Below are 27,941 nucleotides of genomic sequence, written 5' to 3' on the forward strand. Positions count from 1 at the left end.
TAAGTATAGCAAACAAACTCTTGTCAAAGCATTTTACGAACATTACAATATTTTAGGCCCAATATTAGTTGCCATTGTTAACAAAAAGCCCACATGGAAATATTAAAGTTTGAATGGTCTGAAATCCATTAATCTTTGTGTGGTTCTGGTCAGTTACCCACTAAGTAGTTAAGGCAAGATAAGAATGACAGCCTGAAAAATTTGCATTTTTTATTGTTATTTTTTTAATGTATGTGCTCTCATTACATTTATCTTACTGTAACATTTAGTGCATGATCACAAAAAAATGTAATCTGTTTAAGAAGAAACACACATTCTGCCTTCCTGCACTCCCTGTTTAAATATTGTTACCTGGTCCCTCAGTGGACTATTTCCACAAGGTTCCCTCTAACTTTCCCTATCTGCAACACCTGCCCTAGATATGGTGGATGAGAAATAATTTTCTGCTGCCGTCATAGATATCTCTAAGAAACTTTCCTTTTCTGAGATTGGTGCCTTTCACATTTTGTTTGTTCCTACCCTAGTGATTGCAGCTCACACCCATAAACCTAATGATTACTACAGTATGTAAGCACATCCTAAGAAACAGAAAGTGGACTTGCTTTTACATGGCTAACAGCTGAGTGAGTACTTTCAGCAGAGACATATATCTAGAGGCTTTTGAGTTAAGAATACTCCACACTGGCAGAACTGTTACTGAATTCTGTTCAAAATGGTGTACTGCACTGAGCAAGGGCAGCTTTGATCTTATGCTACTTACTATTGTGTTTCTTGGTAAACATCTTGCCTCACCAAGGAGGAACATGTACCTATTCTGATACTGCCTCAGACTTGGATTGCATTTGGAAATTTGAGGGCAATGTCACCAAGTACCAGTAAATGATTATTTCCTCCAAGGGGGGGAAAACTTGCAAAAGTGTATAATGATTACAGCAACAACTGTGTCTATGAGTGGATGTGTGGTTTAACCCCTGATTCTTAATGCTAGCCTCAGCGACGCAAAATAAACTCTATGCATATCTTCACAGTCAAAGCCAGTTGTGGCAATTCTACTTTGGACTCTGAATCAACAACAGCAACCTTTACTGTAGGCAATGCACTCCAGCCTTTTTTAGGCCATTATGTCACAAGGCCTTAAACAGCCTCCCAGGCCTTGGCCTGCCACTGCCAACTGGCACAGGTTTATGTAGCATGGAATGAGGAGAGGCCACCACATGAAGAGGATGAGGTTTTTGAAATCACACTTCTAAACAAGTAACTGTCCTTTGTACCTACTAACATGTTTCATGCCTTTGCTTTTCAGGTAGACCTGTATAAATCTGAAAGCTTGCTTTCAGGAAGATCTTTAAGGACAAATCACCTTCTTTGCCACCCACTTCTTTTCAGGCTCCAGGTACAATGGAGGCCTCTGAAATCTCAGCATCAGTCAGATTAGGGGATTACAACATTTAGAATTACCCTGATATGGGACAGCCAACCTCACCTGAGCAGAGAGGAATGCCATTAAGACATTATCCTTTGAATCCACCAAAGGATTGTATCTGAGCACACAGCCTGGCTGGCCAGGATGGGGGTGGGGGCGAGCGAACGCCCCCCCTGAACCATACCAGGCCACATGCCCTCAACATGGGGGTGGGTGTTTTTGGCACCCCCCCACCCCAAAGGACCTTGCCCCCATGTTGATGGGGACAGGGGTCTCTTCCCCACAACCCTGGCCTGTGGTTGTGGGAGTCTGCGGGGGGAGGCTTATCGGAATCTGGAAGCCCCCTTTAACAAGGGGAACCCCAGATCCTGGCCCCCCTATGTGAATGGATATTGCGTACATCGTACCCTTACCCATTCACCAAAAAAGTGTACAAAAAATAATGACAAAAGCCAGTTTTGAAAAAGTCTTTTAATAAAAAATAAAAAAAAATACTGTCCCCCCGATGATCAGTCATCTGTATGCCCGAAAAATAGAAAAAAAAAGAAGCTCCTGCTTCTACGGACGCTTCAAGAGTAATGAGCTGTTGTGATTTTGACAGCTCTTTTATAGTGACCGGACGTTACAAGCCGCCCCACAATGCACTGCTCAGATGCAGTGAATAAATTACTGACGTCATATAATTTATTCACTGCACCTGAGCAGTGCATTGTGGGGCGGCTTGTGACGTCAGGTCACTATAAAAGAGCTGTTAAACTCAATACCGCTCATTCCGCGGGAAGTGTCCGTAGAAGCAGGAGCTGCTTCTTCTTTTTCTATTTTTCGGGTGGATGGGCAACTGATCATTGGGGGGACACAATTTTTTTATTTTTTAATAAAAGACTTTTCCAAAACTAGCTTTTGTGTTTATTTTTTTGTACACTTTTTTGGTGAATGGGTATCCATTCACATAGGGGGGGCCGGGATCTGGGGGTCCTCTTGTTGAAGGGATCTTCCAGATTCTGATAAGCCTCCCCTCTGCAAACCCCCACAATCACAGCCCAGGGTTGTGGGGAAGAGATCCTTCCCCACATCAACATGGGGGCAAGGTGCTTTGGGGTGGGGGGGCAGAGCCCCCCCTGCCCCAAAGCATCCTCCTATGTTGAGGGCATGTGGCCTGGTATGGTTCAGGAGGGGGGCGCTCACTCGCCCCCACCCCCATCCTGGCTAGCCAGGCTGCGTTCTCAGATAAGGGTCAGGTATGGATTTTAGGGGGAACCCCACGCCATTTTTTTATTTTGGTGTGGGGTTCCCCTTAAAATCCATACAAGACCCGAGGGGCCTGGTATAGACTGGGGGGGACCCCACGCCATTTTTTTCAGCAATACTGACATAAACAGATATAAACTTAAGTGCCTATATATATATATATATATATATATATATATATAACTTTGTGGTATACACTGCACTATCTGATCTCAACAAACTGTAAAAAGTAAAAATCTCTCTCCCTGCTAGCAATGTATTATTAATTATAAAATTCCACACTTATAAATCAGCCGCCGGCCAAGGGATTCAAACCCACTATCATTGCAATTGCAGGCTTGGTATTCTACCAGCTACGCCACCGTCAAGTACACTTAGGTTGAACACACTTTCCATGCCTGCCTAACTAACTAACTAACTAACTTCTATCTCACCCTACACACAGTGGATGAGATGAAAGTTAGGCTTAACGGTGGTGTAGCTGGTAGAATACCAGGCTTGCAATGAGAGAGCTGTGAATTCACATCCCCCAGCCAGTGATGTATTTATTGGAATTCAGAGGTCAAAGTCCATGATAATATGGGAACTCAAAGTTCCCGCGAAGAAGCCCATTTGTTCATCATTTGACGAACGAGCAAACAGCCAATGTTTGTGTCGAACTTGCGTTCTACTCGAACTTGCAGCTCATTCCTACTGCCCATTCACCACCAGATTTACCTAATGTGCTATTAGGCTAGGCTCACATCTTTGCAGTTGCGGTAAATGCAGTTTTCCTGCGTATTTTTCAGTGCATTTTGCGTTTTTGAACACGTGTTTTTGATGCATTTTTTCATGTATTTTTTTTTGCATTTTGCAATTCTTCATTAGGAAAGGCTCCTTAACAAACTGCTGCCGCTTCTTTAACAACTGATGAGTGATCAGCTGTCAGTGGGATTCCTGGCTGACAGACTAATGTAAACAAAAGAACGCCGGCATTAAAAAAAAAACCATAATAAAAATACTGTCCTTTAGGTCTAGTATGGAATTTAGAGGAACCCCATGCCAAAATTGAGCAAGGGCCCCCCTCCTGAACCATACCAGGCCACATGACCTCAACATGGGGTGGTGCTTTAGGGCAGGGGGGCACATTGGTTGTGGGGGGATTTAACAGAATCTGGAAGCCCCCTTTAACAAGGGGGCCCACAATCCTGCCCCCTACTGTATATAAATGAATATGAATACCCCTACTCATTCACCAATAAAAAAAATTCAAGTAAAAAAAAAAAACCTTTATTCATGTCCTTTATATATGAATAAAAAAAATGTAAAAAAAAAATAGACATTAGACATAGACGTCAATCACCCTGAACGCTGGCTGTGGACCCAAAGAAAAAAAAAAGAGCTCTGCACCTGATCAAATAGCTATGATGTCACATGTGACCCGCCCCCTTGTGATGTCATCAACCTAGCATGCCCCTGATTGATGACATCACAAGGGGATGTAGTCACCCAGTGACATCATCAGGTGGCCCCACCTCTTAGTTTAACCGCTTCAAAGCCACCCACCACAGTTTTACTGTGGCAGTCAGCCCCTCCTGCGTGAACCGACGTAGTACTACGTTGGCGTGCGCCTGGTGCTAGGGGCGAGCACGCACCGCCGCCAGCACGCTTCTGCCCCCACTTAGGAGTGGGAATGCGATACATGGGGCCAGCGGCCGCAATTGCCACTGGCCACCTGCAATTGCTCCCCACTGAGAGAGAAGGACGGGCAGCTGTTGTAAACACAGCTGACCGTTCTTCTCTCTGGAATTATCACAGGGCGCCTGTGATCCTTCTATATAGGATCACAGGTCTCTATGATCATTTCAAAAGCCCACCCCCCCACAGTTAGAAACACCCCCCTAGGCTTACATTTAACCCCTTGATCACCGACTAGGTTAACCCTTTCCCTGCCAATGTCATTGCTACAGTAACAGTGCATATTTTTAGCATTTATTACAGTAGTAATGTGACTGGTCCCCCTAAACGTGTCAAAAATGTCAGTAGGGGGCCGATCTGTCCACCGCAATGTCACAGTCCCATTAAAAATCGCAGATCGCCACTATTACTAGTAAAAAAAAATAAAAAAAATTAAATAAATCTTTCCCCTAGCTTGTAGATGTGATAACTTTTGGGCAAACCAAAAATATGCTTAGGCTCCATGTACATGGGACGTTAGAAAAAACATGCTGCAAAGCTAGTTCTGACGCCAGGAAAAAGCAGCTGTTAAACATGCTTTCAGTAGCTTTTTCCATTGGCGTTATTGCACGTTTGGCCACGTTGCTTTTAGCAGCATTTTTTCTGCCTCTATTCAAAATCAATGATTCCCTATGGGAGCCTATTGATTTGAATGGAAGGCGCACCGCAAGTGGGATCAGGATGATCCGACTTGCGGTGTGACTTGCGCTGTGAGAATCTTGAGGGGGAACTCCACGCCAAAAATGGGAAAAAAAACTGCGTATGGGTCCACCCCAGGTTCCAAACCAGGCCCTTTGGGTCTGGTATGGAATTTGAGGGTAGACCCATGCCGAAAAAACGGCGTGGGGGTCCCCATAAAAATCAATACCAGACCCTTATCCGAGCATGCAGCCCGGTAGGGCAGGAAGGGGGAGGGGACGAGCGAGCGCCCCCCCCCCCCGGACCATACCAGGTCACATGCCCTCAACATGGGGGGGGTGTTGGTGCTTTGGGGCAGGGGGAGCTCTGCACCCCCCACCCCAAAGCACCTTGCCCCCATGTTGATAAGGACAAGGGCCTCACAACACTGGCCGGTGGTTGTGGGGGTCTGCGGGCAGGGGGCTTCTTGGTATATGGAAGCCCCCTTTAACAGACTCCCTCATTATGTGAATGGGTAGGGGGTACACTGTACCCCTACCCATTCACCCCATAAAAGGCAGTGTATGTAAATAACAACAGGAGATGTTTTGGAAAGTTTATGAAAAATCTTCATCCGGTCTTCTCCGCTCTGGTCTTCTCCCTCTCCGCTCTTCTGCTCTTTTGCTGTCCGCTCTTCTGCTGTCCGCTCTTCTGCTCTTTTGCCCTCGGCTGCTTGCTGTGGGGGCACTCAGCAGGAGGGAGGGGCTAGGAGATGTGGTGAGAAACCCAAGAAGACGAGGATCCAGGCTGCTCTGTACAAAACCACTGCACAGAGCAGGTAAGTATAACATGTTTGTTATTTTTATGCAAAAAAACTAAGACTTTATAATCACTTTAACCTCCCTGGCGTTATAATTGTTTCCGGTTTTAGGTGCTGAAAGCGGTACAATAATTTTGCATGTAATTCTTAAGGACGAGCAGCCCAAACCAACTATTTACATATGATTTTTTTTTTTACTGTGCATTCTTCTTTATAACATCTCGGGTATGATAAAGTTTGAAACACAAAATCATAAATTATAATATAATAAATAACTATAAATAAGTAGCGTTGATCGAACACCTGAATGTCCGGGTTCGGCGGGTCCTGCCAAACTTGAAAAAAAGTCTGGGTTCGTGACCCGGACTTAACCCGAACTTTACCCCGATCCCAAACCCCATTGAAGTCAATAGTGACCGGAACTTTTAAGCACTAAAATGGCTCTAAAAAACACATGGAAAGCGCTAGAGGGCTGCAAATGGCAGCAAAATCTTCTTATGAGCATGTCAAGTGCTCTGAAAACAAATGTGGATAGGGAAATAACTTAAAATAACATAAAATACATAATATTAAAAAATAATAATCTTGAATGATGTAGGAGGAGAACGAGGCCCATATGGAGTAGGAGGTTGAGGTGGCGGTGGATGTGGCAGTGTAGGTGGAAGCCGCGGTGGAGGAGGACGAGGTAGCCAACTCTGGTTTTTGTTTTTAATTTTATTTCTTTTTAAATTAGGGTACACCCCAAAAGAGTTGGAAAGATCAAATACAACAATGGCTGGGTAAGGCCTGTACACATGTCTATTCTGCACAAGGTACGGACAAGTCCTGTGGGATCCATGCCTGGTTCATTTTACTAAACGTGAGCTTGTCTACATTGGCTCTGGACAGGCGGCTGCCCTTATCTGTGATAAAACCCCCAGCCGTGCTAAATACACGTTCAGATAATACACTGGCTGCAGGGCAGGCCAGCACCTCCAAGGCGTATAGGGCAAGCTCAGGCCATGCGCCCAATTTGGAGACCCAGAAGTTGAAGGGGGCAGACCCAAAATTCAGTACGTCTAGGCGTGTGCATACATACTGCTCCACCATGTTAGTGCTGGGTGGTGCTGCTGGTGGAGCTCCTGTTGCAAGGAGAGGACGTTGTCGATCTATGCCAGCTACACGCACAAGTGAAACACCTTTCTCAGCTACGAGTAGGCGACAGAACGTGCAGCAGTATTTGGCAGGGCCTAATGCGCCTCTACAAATGTTGAGGCCAGAACAAGTACAGGCGATAGTGGATTGGGTTGCTGACAGTGCCTCCAGTTCCTTCACATTGTCTCCCACCCAGTCTTCTGCTGAAAGGTCAGAGTTGGCACCTGCAGCCGATGTCCATCAATCTTTCACCTCACCCCCTTGCAAATCAGCCAAGCAGTCTGAGCCCCAAGTCATGCAGCAGTCGCTTCTTCTTTTTGATGACTCTGTTAGCATGGTTTCCCAGGGCCATCCACCTAGCCCTGCCCCAGAAGTGGAAGAGATTGAGTGCACCGATGCCCAACCACTTATGTCTCAAGATGGAAGGTGTGCTCTCACTGTGTCCCTAAATACGAGTGCCACATCCCGATATGAGAAGCATATTTAAGAATTCCCCTTGGGGTGGGACTTTGGAGGTCACTCAAAAGATATACAAAAAATGTATTTAAATATATATTGGTTTTATTACAAAAATAATAAAAAGTGAACATACACAAATAACATTGAAAGCTAATAAAATTATTGGCAAAACTGATATTGATATGAAGGTGTGCAAATCACTCAACCAATTATTCCAAGCAAGATCCGACGTTTCAAGGTAAGAACCTCTTCTTCAGGGATTTTTTGGGGAATAATTTTATCTGTAAGTATTGAAGAAATATATCAAAGCAAACAAGCAGTTGTTGATAATATAACAACAAAGTATTCATATAGGCATGTTTTTGAGTATAAACATACATTCATTTATAGAACAACATTGTAAGTAAAAAAACGTTATATACACTTACATGGTTGAAGGATGCATGGACACCACAATTGTTTTGCCATAGATTAAAAACATGGAACATTAGCAACACCCACAGAAATCATCGTCAGCCTTGTCTATAAATGGGAGGTTTGGTGTTTGCAGTGGATCCAATGAAGAATATAGCATATGGTGGAAAGTGTGCAGACCAGAGGGGGCCCAAATTGCTCCAGCTGGAGTCCAAATTGGCTCAACCAAGGGGGCGGGGGTCAGTCACAGTAATGCTGTAAATAGCAAGGAGATACAATGAATAAGACGTAAAAGGTAAAAATAAAATCCAAAAATGTTTGTTTTATCTGGGTACAATGTACAGAGAGTACAATGACGCAGCAAAACCAAAAATATGCACGTATATACAAATACTACATACATAAAAGGCAATAGCCCGATAGATAAATGTCTAATGAATGCATGTGTGGCATCTTACTAGGATCAGGCAGGGTTGATAGCACTACTAAAAAAGAGGCTAGTGCATAAAGTTAAATAGAGCCCATGCTCTAGCAATTTTGTGACTATAGAGGATAGCCAGTGAGACTGGGTATATAGAGATGAAATATAGTCATGATATAGGCTAAATGTGCATATTTATATATGAATGAAAGTTGGTAAATCCCATTGAGATAATGAGAACTGACCTTAAGACCGCAGACTCCAAGGCAAACTTCCTCCCAGCAGTGGATGTACTCAGTGCTCCATGCTGGGAGTGGTGCCTAAATAGGAGCACAGTCCGGTGAGAGCAATCAAGCTGATTGCATCTCCGCCCCCTGGTGGCCCTGGGCTCCCTGAGCGGCGCTCGCCAGACCCGCCCATAACCACGCCCCGATGACCACAGGAAGTGCGTCACCGGAACGAGAGGCCAGAGGCATAGCCGGCGGACGTCTCCCACCGGCACGGGAAGTGACGTCGCTGAAGCGCACGAATGCGTACAGCGGCGTGTCCCGGAAGTGGAGAGGACATCCGGAGATGTCAGCAGGGAAGGTCTCCACCGCCAGGAATCTCTGGGTCTTGTATATCAGACCCGGACCCCGTGCCGGGCTAGAGCGAAGGGTCCCCGAGGATGCACGATCATATCCACACAAAAGAATGTCAATCAAACAGATGCATGTACTCTAATAATACATGCAAGTGTTAGAAATAAAAATGTCTATATGTTATGACCATAATGACATCAACCATTATGATCTTGGGCTATTTTATGCTATAGTGGTACCGATTGGCCACTTGTTAGTAGGCAGCCGAAACATACACTCAGCTGCTCTAGTGACCAAAGAGAATATATATATTGGTATCAAGGCTGAATCGATGAGGCCGTAGGTGGTGTCAGTTCCATGTCCTTTTACAAAATATTTCAAATAACTCCATTACATTGCATAGACAGAAAAATGTGGGTTAACAGGTGAATATACAGAGTATCCAAGGAGCTTGGTAGGGAGAGCGTACTATGTGGGAAACTCCGGGAGGAGGAAGATGTCATCTCTCCATACCTCCGGAAGCAAACCCCTCCAAAAAGGGTCTAAACGACACCATGTCGTTCAGGCCTGGGGGTTCCATTGCCCTTAGCGAATGGATCCATCTCAGCTCAATTTGGAGGAGGCGCTTGTTCCAGTCGCCTCCTCTGGGGCTGGGATGGATCCGGTCGAGGGCCAAAAACTTGATCTTAGGGAATTTGCCCCCATGTGCACTGGACACATGGCGGCCCAAAGGCAAATCGGGGTCACGTTTACGCATACTTCTAATATGCTTGTACATGCGTTTCCAAAATTCTAATTTAGTTTTTCCAACATAAAAACAATTACATTCGCAAATCAAAAGGTATACGATGCCGATAGTCTTACAATTCACAAAGTGCTTGGCCTTAAACCTCTGGCCATTGGGGAGGATAGGATTCTGCATGGTATGCATGTAACTACAATAGTGGCATGCCCCACAGGAAAAAGTACCTTTGTACTTGCATGGATCGAAAGTAGACTGGCTCTTTAGTTCACTATGCACCAGTCTATCCTTCAAAGTTACGACGTAAACGTAGATATTGACTCGACGGGATTGAGCGAATAAGCGGTTGGGGGTGAAAGCTTGTGGCGTGGAGGATGGTGTTCCCAGCAGTGGGCTCCTGTGATGGGGATGGTGTTCTCCGCAGTGGACTTTATCGTAAGCCCACTGCTGGGAACACCATCCTCCACGCCACGAGCTTTCACCCCCAACCGCTTATTCGCTCAATCCCGTCGAGTCAATATCTACGTTTACGTCGTAACTGTACCAACGTGGATACTTTTAAAACCGCAGCCACCGGTTTGAGGGACAGACTGCTTGCGAGAGGCTACTCTCGCAAGCTGCTAAAATCTGCATACAAGAAGGCATTGTTAAGCGACAGAGACTCACTACTTGTCCCTAGAGTCCGTGAAAATGATGATACTCTGAGAATTATTACTACTTTCTCTCAGCAGCATCAGGACCTAAGGAAAATTATTGAAAAATACTGGCATATTTTAGCCTTGGATCCAGTTTTAAGCCCACACATACCTTATAAACCATCAATCTCATACAAACGGGCACCAGCTTTGAAGGATAGACTGGTGCATAGTGAACTAAAGAGCCAGTCTACTTTCGATCCATGCAAGTACAAAGGTACTTTTTCCTGTGGGGCATGCCACTATTGTAGTTACATGCATACCATGCAGAATCCTATCCTCCCCAATGGCCAGAGGTTTAAGGCCAAGCACTTTGTGAATTGTAAGACTATCGGCATCGTATACCTTTTGATTTGCGAATGTAATTGTTTTTATGTTGGAAAAACTAAATTAGAATTTTGGAAACGCATGTACAAGCATATTAGAAGTATGCGTAAACGTGACCCCGATTTGCCTTTGGGCCGCCATGTGTCCAGTGCACATGGGGGCAAATTCCCTAAGATCAAGTTTTTGGCCCTCGACCGGATCCATCCCAGCCCCAGAGGAGGCGACTGGAACAAGCGCCTCCTCCAAATTGAGCTGAGATGGATCCATTCGCTAAGGGCAATGGAACCCCCAGGCCTGAACGACATGGTGTCGTTTAGACCCTTTTTGGAGGGGTTTGCTTCCGGAGGTATGGAGAGATGACATCTTCCTCCTCCCGGAGTTTCCCACATAGTACGCTCTCCCTACCAAGCTCCTTGGATACTCTGTATATTCACCTGTTAACCCACATTTTTCTGTCTATGCAATGTAATGGAGTTATTTGAAATATTTTGTAAAAGGACATGGAACTGACACCACCTACGGCCTCATCGATTCAGCCTTGATACCAATATATATATTCTCTTTGGTCACTAGAGCAGCTGAGTGTATGTTTCGGCTGCCTACTAACAAGTGGCCAATCGGTACCACTATAGCATAAAATAGCCCAAGATCATAATGGTTGATGTCATTATGGTCATAACATATAGACATTTTTATTTCTAACACTTGCATGTATTATTAGAGTACATGCATCTGTTTGATTGACATTCTTTTGTGTGGATATGATCGTGCATCCTCGGGGACCCTTCGCTCTAGCCCGGCACGGGGTCCGGGTCTGATATACAAGACCCAGAGATTCCTGGCGGTGGAGACCTTCCCTGCTGACATCTCCGGATGTCCTCTCCACTTCCGGGACACGCCGCTGTACGCATTCGTGCGCTTCAGCGACGTCACTTCCCGTGCCGGTGGGAGACGTCCGCCGGCTACGCCTCTGGCCTCTCGTTCCGGTGACGCACTTCCTGTGGTCATCGGGGCGTGGTTATGGGCGGGTCTGGCGAGCGCCGCTCAGGGAGCCCAGGGCCACCAGGGGGCGGAGATGCAATCAGCTTGATTGCTCTCACCGGACTGTGCTCCTATTTAGGCACCACTCCCAGCATGGAGCACTGAGTACATCCACTGCTGGGAGGAAGTTTGCCTTGGAGTCTGCGGTCTTAAGGTCAGTTCTCATTATCTCAATGGGATTTACCAACTTTCATTCATATATAAATATGCACATTTAGCCTATATCATGACTATATTTCATCTCTATATACCCAGTCTCACTGGCTATCCTCTATAGTCACAAAATTGCTAGAGCATGGGCTCTATTTAACTTTATGCACTAGCCTCTTTTTTAGTAGTGCTATCAACCCTGCCTGATCCTAGTAAGATGCCACACATGCATTCATTAGACATTTATCTATCGGGCTATTGCCTTTTATGTATGTAGTATTTGTATATACGTGCATATTTTTGGTTTTGCTGCGTCATTGTACTCTCTGTACATTGTACCCAGATAAAACAAACATTTTTGGATTTTATTTTTACCTTTTACGTCTTATTCATTGTATCTCCTTGCTATTTACAGCATTACTGTGACTGACCCCCGCCCCCTTGGTTGAGCCAATTTGGACTCCAGCTGGAGCAATTTGGGCCCCCTCTGGTCTGCACACTTTCCACCATATGCTATATTCTTCATTGGATCCACTGCAAACACCAAACCTCCCATTTATAGACAAGGCTGACGATGATTTCTGTGGGTGTTGCTAATGTTCCATGTTTTTAATCTATGGCAAAACAATTGTGGTGTCCATGCATCCTTCAACCATGTAAGTGTATATAACGTTTTTTTACTTACAATGTTGTTCTATAAATGAATGTATGTTTATACTCAAAAACATGCCTATATGAATACTTTGTTGTTATATTATCAACAACTGCTTGTTTGCTTTGATATATTTCTTCAATACTTACAGATAAAATTATTCCCCAAAAAATCCCTGAAGAAGAGGTTCTTACCTTGAAACGTCGGATCTTGCTTGGAATAATTGGTTGAGTGATTTGCACACCTTCATATCAATATCAGTTTTGCCAATAATTTTATTAGCTTTCAATGTTATTTGTGTATGTTCACTTTTTATTATTTTTGTAATAAAACCAATATATATTTAAATACATTTTTTGTATATCTTTTGAGTGACCTCCAAAGTCCCACCCCAAGGGGAATTCTTAAATATATGTCTCAAGATGAGTACATGGGAGGACCATCGCAGCATGTCTTGGATGATGATGAAACACAGGTGCCAACTGCTGGGTAATTCCGAATTGTGGAGACCAACAAGGGTTGCAGGGGTGGAAGATGATGTGGAGAACGATGAGGTCCTCGACCCCACATGGAATGAACATCATTCATGTGACCTAAGTAGTTTGGAGGAAGAGGCGGTGGTCACATAGAGCCACCAGCACAGCAGAAGAGGGAGCAGGGTGCAAAAGCGGAGAGGCCGTGCCCTAGACACTACGCCTGCTACTGCCCAATGCAGCAAAGGACCGAGCACACCAAAGCCAGCTCTAAGGAGTTCCCTAGCGTGGCAGTTCTTCAGACAATGTGCTGATGACAGGACACGAAAGGTTTGCACGCTGTGCAATCAGAGCCTGGAGCAAGGCATAAACCTTCTCAACCTAAACACAACCTGCATGACCAGGCATCTATGTGCAAAGCACGAGCTGCAGTGGAGTAGACACCTCAAAAACCAAGAAAGGTCTCTGGCTCCTCCTGCTTCCTCTTCTGCTGCAGTCTCTGCCTCTTTATCCACCTCTGTAGTAAGACCGGCACCTGCCACCCCGCAAACAGAGGATCTGCCAGCAACACCACCACCTGGGTCACCAACAACCATCTCCACAATGTCCCATGGAAGAGTTCAACTTTCTATCTCCCAAACACTGGAGCAGAAGAGGAAGTACCCCCCCTACCCACCCGCGATCCCTGGCCCTGAATGCCAGCATTTCAAAATTACTGGCCTTTGAAATGCTGTCATTCCGTCTGGTGGAGACACAGAGTTTTAAAAGCCTTATGGCGGTGGCTGTCCCACAGTACATTGTGCTCAGCCACCACTACTTTTCCAGGCAAGCCATCCCTTCCCTGCACAACCAAGTGGGTGACAAAATCAGGTGTGCACTGTGCTACGCCATCTGTGGCAAGGTCCATCTAACTACGGATACGTGGACTGGTAAGCACAGTCAGGGACGTTATACAGTCAAGTCCATAAATATTGGGACATTGACACAATTCTAATCTTTTTGGCTCTATACACCACCACAATGGATTTGAAATGAAACAAACAAGATGTGCTTTAACTGCAGACTTTCAGCTTTAATTTGAGGGTATTTACATCCAAATCAGGTGAACGGGGTAGGAATTACAACAGTTTGTATATGTGCCTCCCACTTTTTAAGGGACCAAAAGTAATGGGACAGATTAAAAATCATAAATCAAACTTTAATTTTTTAATACTTGGTTGCAAATCCTTTGCAGTCAATTACAGCCTGAAGTCTGGAACGCATAGACATATCCAGACGCTGGGTTTCATCCCTGGTGATGCTCTGCCAGGCCTCTACTGCAACTGTCTTCAGTTCCTGCTTGTTCTTGGGGCATTTTCCCTTCAGTTTTTTCTTCAGCAAGTGAAATGCATGCTCAATCGGATTCAGAATTAAAGCTGAAAGTCTGCAGTTAAAGCACATATTGTTTGTTTCATTTCAAATCCATTGTGGTGGTGTATAGAGACAAAAAGATTAGAATTGTGTCGATGTCCCAATATTTATGGACCTGACTGTATCTCCCTAACAGCACACTGGGTAAATGCAGTGGAGGCTAGACCTGAGGCAGATAGCAGTTTGGCGCATGTCCTTCCACCACCGAGGATTGCAGTGCGCTTCAGTTTGCATCCTGTTCCTAACTCCTCCTACTGCCCTTCCTCATCCTCTACCGCCTCCTCATCTGGTCAGCGTAACACCTTCACCACCAAAGCAGGAGTTGTGGAGGGGCATTCAACAGCAGACCGATGAGTGGTTGCTGCCAGAGAGCCTCAAGCCCGGCCTGGTGGTGTGCGATAATGGGCAAAATCTCATAGCAGCTCTGGGCCTCGCCAGTTTGACACACATCCCTTGCCTGGCGCATGTGCTGAATTTGGTGGTGCAGAGGTTTCTTAGAAATTACCCCGATATGTCAGAGCTGCTGCAGAAAGTGCGGGCCGTCTGTGCGCACTTTCAGCATTCTCACCCTGCTGCTGCTCGCCTGTCAGCGCTGCAGCGTAACTTAGGCCTTCCTGCTCACCGCCTCATATGTGACTTGCCCACAAGGTGGAACTTCACCATGCACATGCTGGCGAGACTGTGCGAGCAGCAGGCCATAGTGGAATTTCAGCTGCAGCATGCAGGCATGAGTCGCTCTGCAGAACAGCACCACTTCACCACCAATAACTGTGCCTCCATGCGAGACCTGTGTGCATTGTTGCACTGTAACATATGCAGACTAGGCCGCAATTTTTTTTCTTCCCTAAATTAGTGTTTATTGAATAGCGGAATAGAACAACAGTATCCAAGGTGATCCTGTATATATCTGCACCATTAGAACTCCCCAAGTGACACATCAGTGTGGATTTACGTGATCTATTCTACGCTGCTTTGGTGGACTGTTTTATGCAGGTTATCCTGCACTGGGACTGTATTTTGTTTCATTTTGTTTCATTTTAAATTGTATTTTATTCAAGTTTTCTGTGATTGTGTGGTAGGGGAGAGAGGTTATCATCTCCTTTTTGCGCTACTAAAATATATCTGATCTTGCATCTATACATATTCTATTTTTCCATGTATTGTTATTTAAGTAGCAGCACCTGTTACCATACTACAGATTGATATCCTCACTAAGCGCTTGGTTGCTTACCAATAGTGTAGGTTCCGTGTTTGCGTTTGTGTAAGCAGTATATACAAGTATCCAAAGGGTGTATCTCACAGTAAAATATGCAGACTAGGCCGCAATTTGACCCCCCCCCCTAAATGGGTGTTTATTGAATAGCGGAATAGAACAACAGTATCCAAAGGGTGTATCTCACAGTAACATATGCAGACTAGGCCGCAATTTTATTTTTTTTCCCTAAATGGGTTTTTTTTGAATAGCAGAATAGAACAACAGTATCTAAAGTGTGTATCTCACACATACAGATACAGACTAGGCCGCAATTTAATATTTTTTCCCTAAATGGGTGTTTATTGAATAGCGGAAAAGAGCAACAGTATACAAAGGGTGTATCTCACAGTAAAATATGCAGACTAGGCCGCAATTTATTTTTTTTCCCCTAAATGGGTTTTTATTGATACGCGAAATACAACAACTGTATCCAGTGGTTGCAGCTCACTGTAACATATGCAGACTAGGCCGCAATTACATTTTTTTCCCCTAAATGGGTTTTTATTGATAAGCGGAATACAACAACAGTATCCAATGGGTGTAGCTCACTGTAATGTATGAATGAAAAATTTCTATTTTTCCCTTTAATTGGTGATTTTTGAAGAGCAGATTTGAACAGCAGTGTCTAAACGCTGTATGAGAGTGTCACAGTAAAGTATGAATGAAAAACTGAAAAATATTTTTTTTTCCCTAAATACTGAAAAATATTTTTTTTTCTTTTTTAAATGCAGATTAAGCAGACACATATGCTCTGAGCTTGCATTACATGGCCGCTAAACACCGCAGGCCGCCCAGACTGATAAGAGTTTTTTTTTCTCCCTCCTCCTCCTCACTGGGCTCAGGTCAGGGCATAAAGATCGTGCACTGCACCCCCACACAATACAATCAATGTAGATTGCTGTCTGATTAAAGAAGATTCTTCCTATTCTTTCCCTGAAAGCAATCTCCAGCCTGCCCCTACAATAATCTCCTATCTCTCCCTCAGCAGCAGCATCAGGAACCTCTCCCTAGCATAGTTATAGCAGAGTGACGCACGGCGCTATGTGACTCCAGCTTATATAGAGTCTGGGTCACATGCTGCACTGGCCAATCACAGCCATGCCATTAGTAGGCATGGCTGTGATGGCTTCTAAGGGCACACTAGTTAAACGCTTACTGATTGGCTGCCTTGCACCTGTTGAAACCGCGCCTTTAAAACCGTGCCAAAACATTAAATAACATTACTGAACAACGGACAGCATCCTCAACATACAGTGAAATGTTCGGGTCCGTGTCCGGGTACCGAATACCCAAAAGTCAGGTACGATCCCGAACAATACAGTCCGGGTTCGCTCAACCCTATAAATAAGTTAAAGTATATATATATATATATATATATATATATATATATATATATATATATATATATATATATATATATATATATATAAAGTACAGTAAAACTGCAGGAAAGGGCGCTGGGGGGCAAAGTAATGTTGATTTATTTTATTTTGTAATGTAATCCAATAGGATTACAATATTTCAGTGTGTTTGTGTGTTTTACTATTTGAATTTGCCACCGGTTTCACCCCCCTGTGACATGACGCTCACAGGAGACGGAAGCCGGGGCTCACAGCATCGGCGGAATCCACACTTCGCGGTATCCCCGGGACAAAGTAAGTAACCTCTACCAGGATCCAGCGATGCTCCCTGGCGTCACCCCGTGTGTGGCTCGGGGTTACCACCAATGGCACTAAAATTCCACCCCAAGCCACACTCGGGAATACCACCAGGGAGGTTAAGGGTTATCTGTCCTCTACAAATTTCAGAATGTTGAGCAGTGTCCACTGCTGAGGTATTGGACCAATCCAATTTAGTCCCTTTAACCTTACAGTGTTTCCTTAGAGTTAGCTTTCTAGAAAAAATGTTAACCTCCCTGGCGGTGATCCCGAGCGTGACTCGGGGTTGATTTTTTCTATCAGGAGCGGTAACCCCGAGTCACGCTCGGGGTGGATGTGCAGAGCGTGCAGCGGTGTTCTCTTACCTTCTCCTGGCGATCCAGCGATGATCTCTCATTGCTGTGACCGCCAGCCGAGAGTCCCGCCGCTCCTCCGTCCTCCGTCGGTGTGATGACTTCCTAGTTCCGTTCCCTGCAGCAGCAATGCTGCATGGGAGCGGAACTAGGGAGGGAAATTCAAAAAAAAAAAAAAAAACGTTGCACAAAACACAAACACATAACACATTTTATATTTTATATATATATATATATATATATATATATATATATATATATATACATATATATATATATATGTATATATGTGTATATATGTATATATATATATGCACACACACATATATATATATATAAAATTATATTATTGATTCAATTATAATTCATGCGTTATATATTACATATATATATGTGTGTGTATATATATATATATATACACACACACACATATATATATATAATGCATGAATTATAATCTAATCAATAATATAATTTTATTATATATATTATATATTAAATAATAAAATTATATTATTGATTTGATTATAATTCATGCATTTGTGTTTCAAATTTATCACATCTGGGATGTCTATTAGACTCTTGTTTGGTTTAAGTCAGTAATTACTAAGAATTGTAGGCCTATAATACATAACGCCAAATTTCCATGAAAAGAATTGTACCGCTTTTGGTATGTAATTCCTGACAGAATCATACCGCCAGGGAGGTTAATGTCCAACAAGGTGGAAAACAAATTGAAGTGAAAAGTGGGTACAAAATTAAGACCACGTGAAATAAACACATCTTTCGGTAGGCTTAAAGTGTTTGTAAAGGTTCATTTTTTTTTAATAAAAAAAACAAAAAACAAATGTGTTATACTTCTCTAATCTGTGCAAAGGTTTTGCACAGAGCAGCCCTGATCCTCCTCTTCTGGGTGCCCACTAGCGCTCCTCCCCTTCATTGGGTGCCCCCATGGAAAGCCTCTTTTCAATAGGGCACTCATGTGGGCTCTCTCTCCAAATCCTCCTGCTGCATCCATTGACACAGACAGTGGGAATCAGACCCACCCCCCACTCCCATGTCACAGGATTTGATTGAAAGCAGTGGGAGCCAATGGCTCCTGCTACTATCAATCTGCCCAATAAGAAGGACAGCGGCTGGAGCCACTGGGATCGTGCACATCGCTGAATTGGATTGGACTTGGGTAAGAAAAAGGAGGGGGGGGGTCTGGGGGGAAGTTGCAGCACAGAATGTTTTTCATCCTAATGCATAGAATGCATTAAGGTAAAAAACCTTGAAACTTTACAACCACTTTAACTGATAATCAGAAGATTGAATACATTCATGGTGCGTTGAAAACCTGTGCATAAAAAATATTAATTATTTTTATTTCCCTCACACATATACTTGTGGTGTGCAGCCATACAGGCATGCTTTAAAAAAGCATGTTGACATGCATTACAAGATGTTAGACATGCTGTTCTTCAGCCCTCTTGCTGTGATTGTCTGCTGATTTTATGGACTAAGGTTAATAAAGGTGGTTTTCAGCAATGTGATATTCCAAATGTTACACCCATAGAGGAGGCTGATGATACTAAAGATCTTGCTTTGGTGTCAGAAAAATAAAAATTGTTATCAGGGGGCAAATGGTATAATATTGGATCTCAGAATTGTACCTATCTTACCACAAGATCAAATTCTAAAGCCTGTGCTAAGGCTATCCCAATATTATACTTTATATTTCCATCTCTTTAGTTCTCTTAAATTAATTATATTTTCATCCAGACTTGAAAATAAGTCTAAATTTCTCCAACTACTTCTGGCTTTTGTGTATTTCTACATGTGGCTCATCTAAGCAATTTTGTTTATTTTCCATATTAATATTTTCCATATTAAGCCCCAGTTCACACTTATGCGAGTGCGGGGTTCGCATGTAATGTCGGAGCGTACTGCTCCTTCATTACATGCGATCGGCTGTGCGGTGCGAGTTTAGCCATACACTTTGTATGGCTAAATTCGCACCCGCAGCAAACTCACACAGGACCCTTTTTGGCAGCCGCATCAGGATCGGATCACACAGCGGTTCACACTTGTGCGATCAGATCCTGTGCGAACTGCAAGATCGCACTGTGATATGCGATCAAACTGGGGGTGTCGTTAAGATTACATTGACACCCCCAGCGTATCGCATATGGCAGTGTGAACTGCCGGGGGTGCGTGTGCGATGCGGGAACAGGCTGCGGATTCGCAGCCTTCCCGCATCGCATAAGTGTGAACCGGACCTAAGTCTATTTACTAAATGCAATGAAGATGGCCAAAGGTAGACACATGTAGGAGGAAATCTATAATAATAATTTACCTGCATGAAAGCATGTTATTTAAATTCTGCTAAATATAAGCTTATTTTTGGTATAGCTGAATTAATTTGTGTCACTTATGTACCAATGACTAGTTTACAGTGAGCATCTTTAGACACCAAAAGTTTTTGACACCAGAAATTCTGATTCTAATAAATTTGGCACACATTGCTACTAAATACTACAGGTTAAGGATGGATTTATCTCTGAACTTTACAAATTATCCACTCTGAAACGTATGCTGACAGCAGTAGTGGAGGCTGTGATAGATGAAACAAGAACCAGTAAGGTTTTCTGTGTTGTAGTGCTTTGTGATACCACTAAATTGGACCAAGCATGCCACATCCATGTTGTACAGCCTTTGAGAAATGTCCTAATTTTACTAACTTAAAAAAACAATCCAAAACAGGTTTATTTACAGTCAGATAGGCCCTCCCGCTACCTAGATTTTGGAAAAACAATGTGAGAGTTCATCAGACTATAAAACATGTGGCAAACTTTAAACTAAATTAGATAAGCAAAAATTGTGGAAAATTATGCCCTTATGACTTATAACCGCCCACTTAGTGATCTTGTTACTGTGATTTCTAATAACACCATTAACATAAAAAAACCTTCAAAACTACCCTTGTCAATAATCTGTTAGTTCCTATATTACTGTAGAAACTATAGGAACAACTTTTCCTGGAAGCCTATTGGGAAGTCTACCCAAAATGTATTCTCTTTTGCCTCTGTTAATGGCTTTTTGCTTCACATGCCTAAAAATAGTTACACCTTTTTCCTTTTTTTTAAGAGAGATATCCTGGTCTCTGATGAATCAGTCCACTATCACTAATAATTATGAAAAGGGCATCTTATTCTTTTTATACCCAATAAATACTATATCCCATAATAAATTAGTAATTACAGGTAACATATGATGATGGCGCTTGTAGATGTACTGTATGCTCATCATACAATAATATACTATATCTACATGACCCCTATCTATTCTACATCATTGTGTAGGCCTAGCCTGAAAATTACCTTTCTTAACTGAATCAGACTGAGTCACAATCTCATGTCTATGGGTCCAGCAGATGTCCACTGCTACTGGGCTGAACTCATGATTGGACAGATTTAAAAACCTTTACCAAACACTATTTTTCCTCCCCCACTAAGTAGTGCCAAGCCCATCTGCCCTCTTCTCTGGAATAATGTCTGAATTAATCTGTAGGTAGCAACTAGGGATGAGGTTTGGTTTTGTTGCCACCATGGGCTCAGGGTGAGGTAAATTCCTGGGATTCATCAAGTTCATGAATCCTGAACTTTTAGCTGAAAAGTTCACAGGTTCACCACCAGAATTAACCACTTCTGAACCGGAAGGTTTTACCCCCTTTATGACCAGGCCATTTTTTACGATACGGCACTGCGTTACTATAACTGATAGTTGTGAGCTTTTGTGACGCTGTACCCAAATAAAATTGATGTCCTTTTTTCCCACAAATAGAGCTTTCTTTTGATGGTATTTAATCACCTTTGCGATTTTTATTTTTTCGCTATAAACCAAAAAAATAAAATGACAATTCTAAAAAAAATATATATATTTAACTATCTGCTATATAACATTCCCAATAAAAACAAAATTAAAAATTCAAATTTTTTCATCATTTTAGGCCAAATTGTATTCTGCCACAAATTTTTGGTAGAAAAAATCCCAATAAGTGTATATTGACTGGTTTGTGCAAAAGTTATTGCATCTACAAACTAGGGGAAATATTTATGTCATTTTTATTTATTTATTTTTACTAGTATTGGCGGCGATCAGCGATGTTTAGCAGGACTGCGACATTGCGGCAGATAGGACACCTAACTGACATTTGTTACACTTTAGGGGGGAATCAGGGACATTACTACAGTAATCAGTGCTAAAAATATGCACTGTTACTGTACTAATGACACTGGCAGGGAAGGGGTTAACACCAGGGGCATTTAAAGGGTTAAATGTGTCCCTAGGGGGTGCTTTTTAACTGTGGGGGGGGGTTTCTGCATGAACACAGAGACTTGTGTTCCTAAATAAGAGGAACACAGGATCCCAGTGTGCAGAACTGACAGAACAGCAGTCTGCCATGTTTACAATGGCAGGCCACCATTCTGTCTCCATAAGGAGCGATTGCAGGTGCCTGATGGCAATCGCGCCACCCAGACCTGATGATCAGCTTCCTCTGTGGCAAATGGATGCACATGCGCACTCGGCCGCCCCCCCCCCCCCGCTAAAGCGACGTACTAGTATGTCGTTTTGTGGGACAGAGCTGAACTGTCACAGTAATGACTGCGGGGGGCGGTCATTAAATGGTAATGAACAACCTATGATGTGGTGCATATAGTTTTCCCCAGGTGAGTTGGGTTACAGAAGACCATAATTTAAAGGAATGGAGAACCCAGCCCCATTTAGATAGAAAGATAGGCTCACAGTAGCCATATTGTCCGTGTGTTGGAGTTATTAGGGAGAGCTTACAATCCTGTAGTGAGGGATTTTGATTGATTGATTAATTTTAATGTTGGCATTGGTGCTTGTTACCCAATGGAGACAAAACAAGCTATGGGACTTCTTTTTCTAGGGGTTTTTTCACTTAAGTTGGAAGTATCTCTAAGGGTCACGAGTAAAAATTAAAATCATACTTTTTTTAAAGTGGATAATATGTTTAAAGTAGCAATATGTCAGATGAATTAGAACTAAAAAAAAAAAAAACTATTAACCAACTGTGTGTGATTTTTGTCCTCTCTTCTTCTTAGATCACTGTCAATGTAGCACAGGGACGTGTGCACACCCCTTCACCTCCTCCTAAACCTCGCTTCAAAAGCTATGCCTACACGCAAGCTGCTTATGTCATGTACCCTGACCAAATTGGGAGGCAGTTCCCTCCACAGGTCTGTTAAAATGTTTTCTTATAGAAACAGTTTTAACATGCTTTTGCATGACGTGTTATTTGTTGTGTGTTACTGTAAACTAATCTGCATGTTCATGAAAAAAAATGTGCATTTATATGCTTCTACTAATGCATTGCAAGGGTAAACAGATTTAATACAAAACACCTAGCTTCTTGCCTTTTGTGTACATGCTGAGCAGTGTATCCAGCAATAAAGACAGAAAGGGATTTGCAAGTCTTTTAGATAAAGTGATATACTGTTCCCTTGGCTCTCATGCTTGTGCTTCTATAGAAATGCAACCCTTTTTGATCAGGGTTCAAGGAACAAATTCATACAATGGCAATGGGGGCAGATATATAACGGGAAATAAAATAATCATAACCCTTATACCCATATTTGGTCAATAACCTCAACCAGGATCGCTTGTCTACATAGGGCATTCAGCCAGGGTTCTTGCAATTTTCGGACAGTATTGCAAAAAGTGAACACCATCCGGAGCAGGTCGTCATGTCAGTGAGTCAACATAGCCAGGCAGCAGGTCATTATGATTAATCAGAATTTACATGGCTGGACAACCTGATTGATGTTGGATTTATATTGTAGGACATTATCTTCTTCAATCCACTTCAATACAGGCCACTTTTACCCACTTCCTGCCCAGGCCAATTTTCAGCTTTCAGTGCTGTCATACTTTGGATGACAATTGCACCATCATGCAACACTGTGCCCAAATGAAATTGTTATATCTTTCACACAAATTTTGGTGGACCTTTATTTTGGTGGTATTTAATCACCACTGGGTTTGTTATTTTTTACCAAAAAAAGAAAAAAGACAGAGAATTTTGAAGAAAAAACGTTTTTCTTATTTTCTGTCAGTAAGTTTTGTAAATAAGTAATTTTTCTCCTTCACTGATGTGCGCTAATGAGGCGGCACTGATGGGCACTGATATGCTGCACTGATGGGCACTGAAGAGGTGGCACTGATGAGGAGGCACTAATATGCCGCACTGACGGGCACTGATAGGTGGCATTGATGGGCACTGATATGGGGCACTGATGGATGGCACTGATGGGCACTGACAGGCGGCACTTATGGGCACTGATGGGCAGCACTGATGGCCACTGACAGGTGGCACTGATGGGCACTCACGTGCGGCACTGATAGGCACTGGCAGGTGGCAGTTACGGGATGTGACAGGCGGCAATGATGGACACTGATGGGCATCACTGATGGGCAGCACAGATGAGCAGGCACTGATGGGCACTGATTTTAGGCATTATGGGCACTGATTGTGGTCACTGTGGGCACTGATTGTGGGCACTGTGTGCATGGATTGTGGGCACTGATTGTGGGCATTGATGGACGTTGATTGGGGTGACTTATGGGCACTTTTTTACTTTACTGTAATCAGGGCACTGATGATCAGTGCCCTAATTATCTGTCCTAGTCTCCCCTTTGAGAAGGAGCCACTGATCCGCTCTCCTCGCCACACACTCTGACAGGCGGGGGGCCCCATCTGAAGCCCCTGATAACCACAGTCCAGGGTTGTTGGGAAGAGGCCCTTGTCCCCATCAACATGGGGACAAGGTGCCTTGGGGTGGGGGATGCAGACTATTCCCCCATGTTAAGGGCATGTGGCCCAGTATGGTTCAGGAGGTGGGTGGCTCATTTGTCCCCCTCTTTCCTAACCTGCCAGGCAGCATGCTCGGATAAGGGTCTGGTATGGACTTTGGCGGGATCCCATGTGTTTTTTAATTTTTCCGATGGGTTCCCCTTAAAATCCATACCAGACCCGAAGAGCCTACTATGGATGGGGGGGGGGGGGTGGCTATGCCATTTTGTTTAACAGTTTTCTATTGCCGGCATTCTTTTCTTTACATTTATTTGTCAGTGAAGAAGCTACTTGTTGCCATGATTGTTAAAGACCCGGGCGGCCTAAGCTAACCTTAACAACCAGCTATTTCTTCACACAGAGTTTAAATCACTCTGCATCATTGAGGACCACCCAATAGTGGCAAACAGGAAAATAAGCAAAGCTCTGTATGTCACATGACCAGCCTTTAAACTTTTGAAGGTATACAGAAAAAAATACTATACACTTGAAGGACTCTAAGAGCTTAGGGTGTTGATGTGTTAAGGGTTCTGGAAGCAGGAGGGTTACTTATTTATTGTAAGCCCCCATTCACACTAAGGCGACCTGTGAGGCGACCTGGTCGCCTCACAGGTCGCCGTAGGTAGGGATGATCGAACTTTTGAAAAGTTTGGTTCGGCCAGAACATCCGAGCTTCCCGAAAGTTCGGCCCGGATTTCAGAACCCCATTGAAATCAATGGGACCCGAACTTCGGTAATCAAAAAACACCATTTTTAAGCCCTAAAACCCAATAAATGCCCCCAAAAAGTCCCTAGGGTTCTGGGTCATGCCCCATTAACTATTAATGACACAAAAAAAGTTCTTAAAAATTGTCATTTTTGATAAAAAAGCCAATTATTGAAAAAAAAGAGAGATTTTTTGATTTTGACTTTGGATTTAGTATCTGGGGGGTCTAAAAAGTGTACATGTGAAGTTTCAGCTCTGTAGCATGTCCAGAACCATAAAAAAAAAGGTAATTTTTCAGTAGAAAAGGGATGTGGGACCCTCCTTTTACACCTATATGATCTTTTTTTTCTGGTTCTGGACATGCTACAGAGCTGAAACTTCACAGGTACACCTTTTAGACCCCCCAGACACAAAATCACACAAAAACAGTTCTTAAAAATTGTAATTTTTGATAAAAAAAAAGCCAATTATTGAAAAATTTAAAAAAAAAAGAGATTTTTTGATTTTTACTTTGGACTTCGTATCTGGGGGGTCTAAAAAGTGTACATGTGAAGTTTCAGCTCTGTAGCGTGTCCAGAACCATTAAAAAAAGATTGTTTGTATTAGAACACTTTCAGCTCAGTGGGTTGGCTTCTCTTCTCGGTTTTCACACCTTGCCGGTTTAATAGCAGGCATTTTTTTGGGTTCTTTGCAGTCAGGAAAAACATCTGAACTTGTGTATAGTGGTACTGTGCACAAGTTCTGATGTTTTGCCTGCCTCCAAAAACCCCCAAAAAATGCCAGCAAAAACACACCTGGGCATTTTTTTTTTTTGACGCTAGCATTTTTTTTGGCATTTTTTGGGGTTCTTTTGAGGCAGGCAAAACATCTGAACTTGTGTATAGTGGTGTATATACACACATACATATATTTATATACACACCTAGACATATATAGTTGTGATGGACATGCTACAGAGCTGAAACTTCACATGTACACTTTTTAGACCCCCCCCCCCCCCCGATCTGAAATCCAAAGTAAAAATCAAAAAATCTATTTTTTTTTTTTTTTTTTCAATAATTGGCTTTTTTATCAAAAATGACAATTTTTAAGAACTTTTTTTGTGTGATTTCGTATCTGGGGGTCTAAAAGGTGTACCTGTGAAGTTTCAGCTCTGTAGCATGTCCAGAACCATAAAAAAAAAGGATTGTTTGTATTAGAACACTTTCAGCTCAGGGGGTTGGCTTCTCTTCTCGGTTTTCACACCTTGCCGGTTTAATAGCAGGCATTTTTTTGGGTTCTTTGCAGTCAGGAAAAACATCTGAACTTGTGTATAGTGGTATATATACACACACATAATTATATGTATATAGACACCTAGCCATATATAGGTGTGATAGTAGCAGAAATATATTACTGTAAATGATTTCATTAGCGCAAGCATATATTTCTGCTACTATTACACCTATATATGTCTAGGTGTGTATATAAATATATTTATGTGTGTATATACACCACTATACACAAGTTCAGATGTTTTGCCTGCCTCCAAAACCCCCCAAAAAATGCCAGCAAAAACACACCTGGGCATTTCTTTTTGACGCTAGCGTTTTTTTGGCATTTTTTTGGGTTCTTTTGAGGCAGGCAAAACATCTGAACTTGTGTATAGTGGTATATATACACACATAATTATATCTATATAGACACCTAGCCATATATAGGTGTGATAGTAGCAGAAATATATTACTGTAAATTATTTCATTAGCGCAAGCATATATTTCTGCTACTATCACATCTATATATGTCTAGGGGTATATATACAGACATATATGTGTATATATACCCCCTATACACATGTTCAGATGTCATGTCTGACATCAAACATGTCCTCAAAAAGCACTGGCAGTGGCAACCCCTGCAGCATGAAAAATGCTTGCTGGTGAGAAGCAATATTCCTGTCCCGAAGCAACTCAGAGAAATGATCATTTCTCTATAGCGGTCACCCTGCTATGGAAGGGTTTTGTCACCCTTCCATAGCAGTCAATGTCAGTTAACCCTACACTACACTACGGTCCCCTTACACTTAACACTTTCCCTACAGAAACTAAATTTTTGAAGCTAACTTAAGTGTAAAGGAGCACTCTAACTACACTAGATATCCCTTTCCTCACACTAAAAATAGCTAAATGACACTGTAACACATTAGAACAGAACAGCATTCCACTCTCTTCCATGTCCCGTACAAGAATGCTAGGAATTTGGCGGGGGCGATCTTATATACTGGGGGGCGTATTCACTAATGATTGGTCTAGGGACCCCCTAGTCACTCCAATCACATTCCTAGCATTCTCCTGCCCCCTCAATTGGCTTTTGCTAATGGTTCTGGTCCAATCACGGGCTTTTAAAGCCCATTTCCTGAAGCATTGCATTTTGGTCGGTTCTGGTTGCCGAATTCCGAACTTTTTGGGCAAAAAGTTCTAAAATCGGCCGAACCTCGAACACCCAGTGTTCGGGCCGAACCGATGGTGGACCCGAACCGTTCGATCATCCCTAGCCATAGGTCGCCTCCCATAGGGAAGCTGCGGACCCGTTCTAATAGGAGCGACACAAGTCGCTCCGACTTAGAAAAAGGGTCCGGAGCTTCTTTGGGGCGACCAGGAGGCGACCGCCATAGACTTCAATGTTATGAAGTCCGTGGCGGCCGCTCCGAGGTCGCGGCGCGCTGCTCGCACCGCGACCTCGGAGGGCGCAGTGCGAAGTAGCGTCGCCCCTATGTGAACGGGGGCTTAGGGATTATTTATAGGCAG

General features: G+C 43.1%; 1 protein-coding gene across 1 annotated transcript in view; it reads left to right on the plus strand.

Moving 5' to 3' along the window:
• Positions 1-27,941, plus strand: part of DMD (dystrophin) — a 3,625,631-nt gene that overhangs the window by 1,105,876 nt on the left and 2,491,814 nt on the right. Inside the window, exon 9 of the mRNA XM_082246191.1 lies at positions 22,702-22,836. Coding sequence (XP_082102317.1) covers positions 22,702-22,836 — 135 coding nt within the window. The remainder of the gene's footprint in view (positions 1-22,701; positions 22,837-27,941) is intronic.

This window comes from Pelophylax lessonae (assembly GCF_965119305.1).
Source record: "Pelophylax lessonae genome assembly, chromosome: 2".
Lineage (NCBI taxonomy): Eukaryota > Metazoa > Chordata > Amphibia > Anura > Ranidae > Pelophylax > Pelophylax lessonae.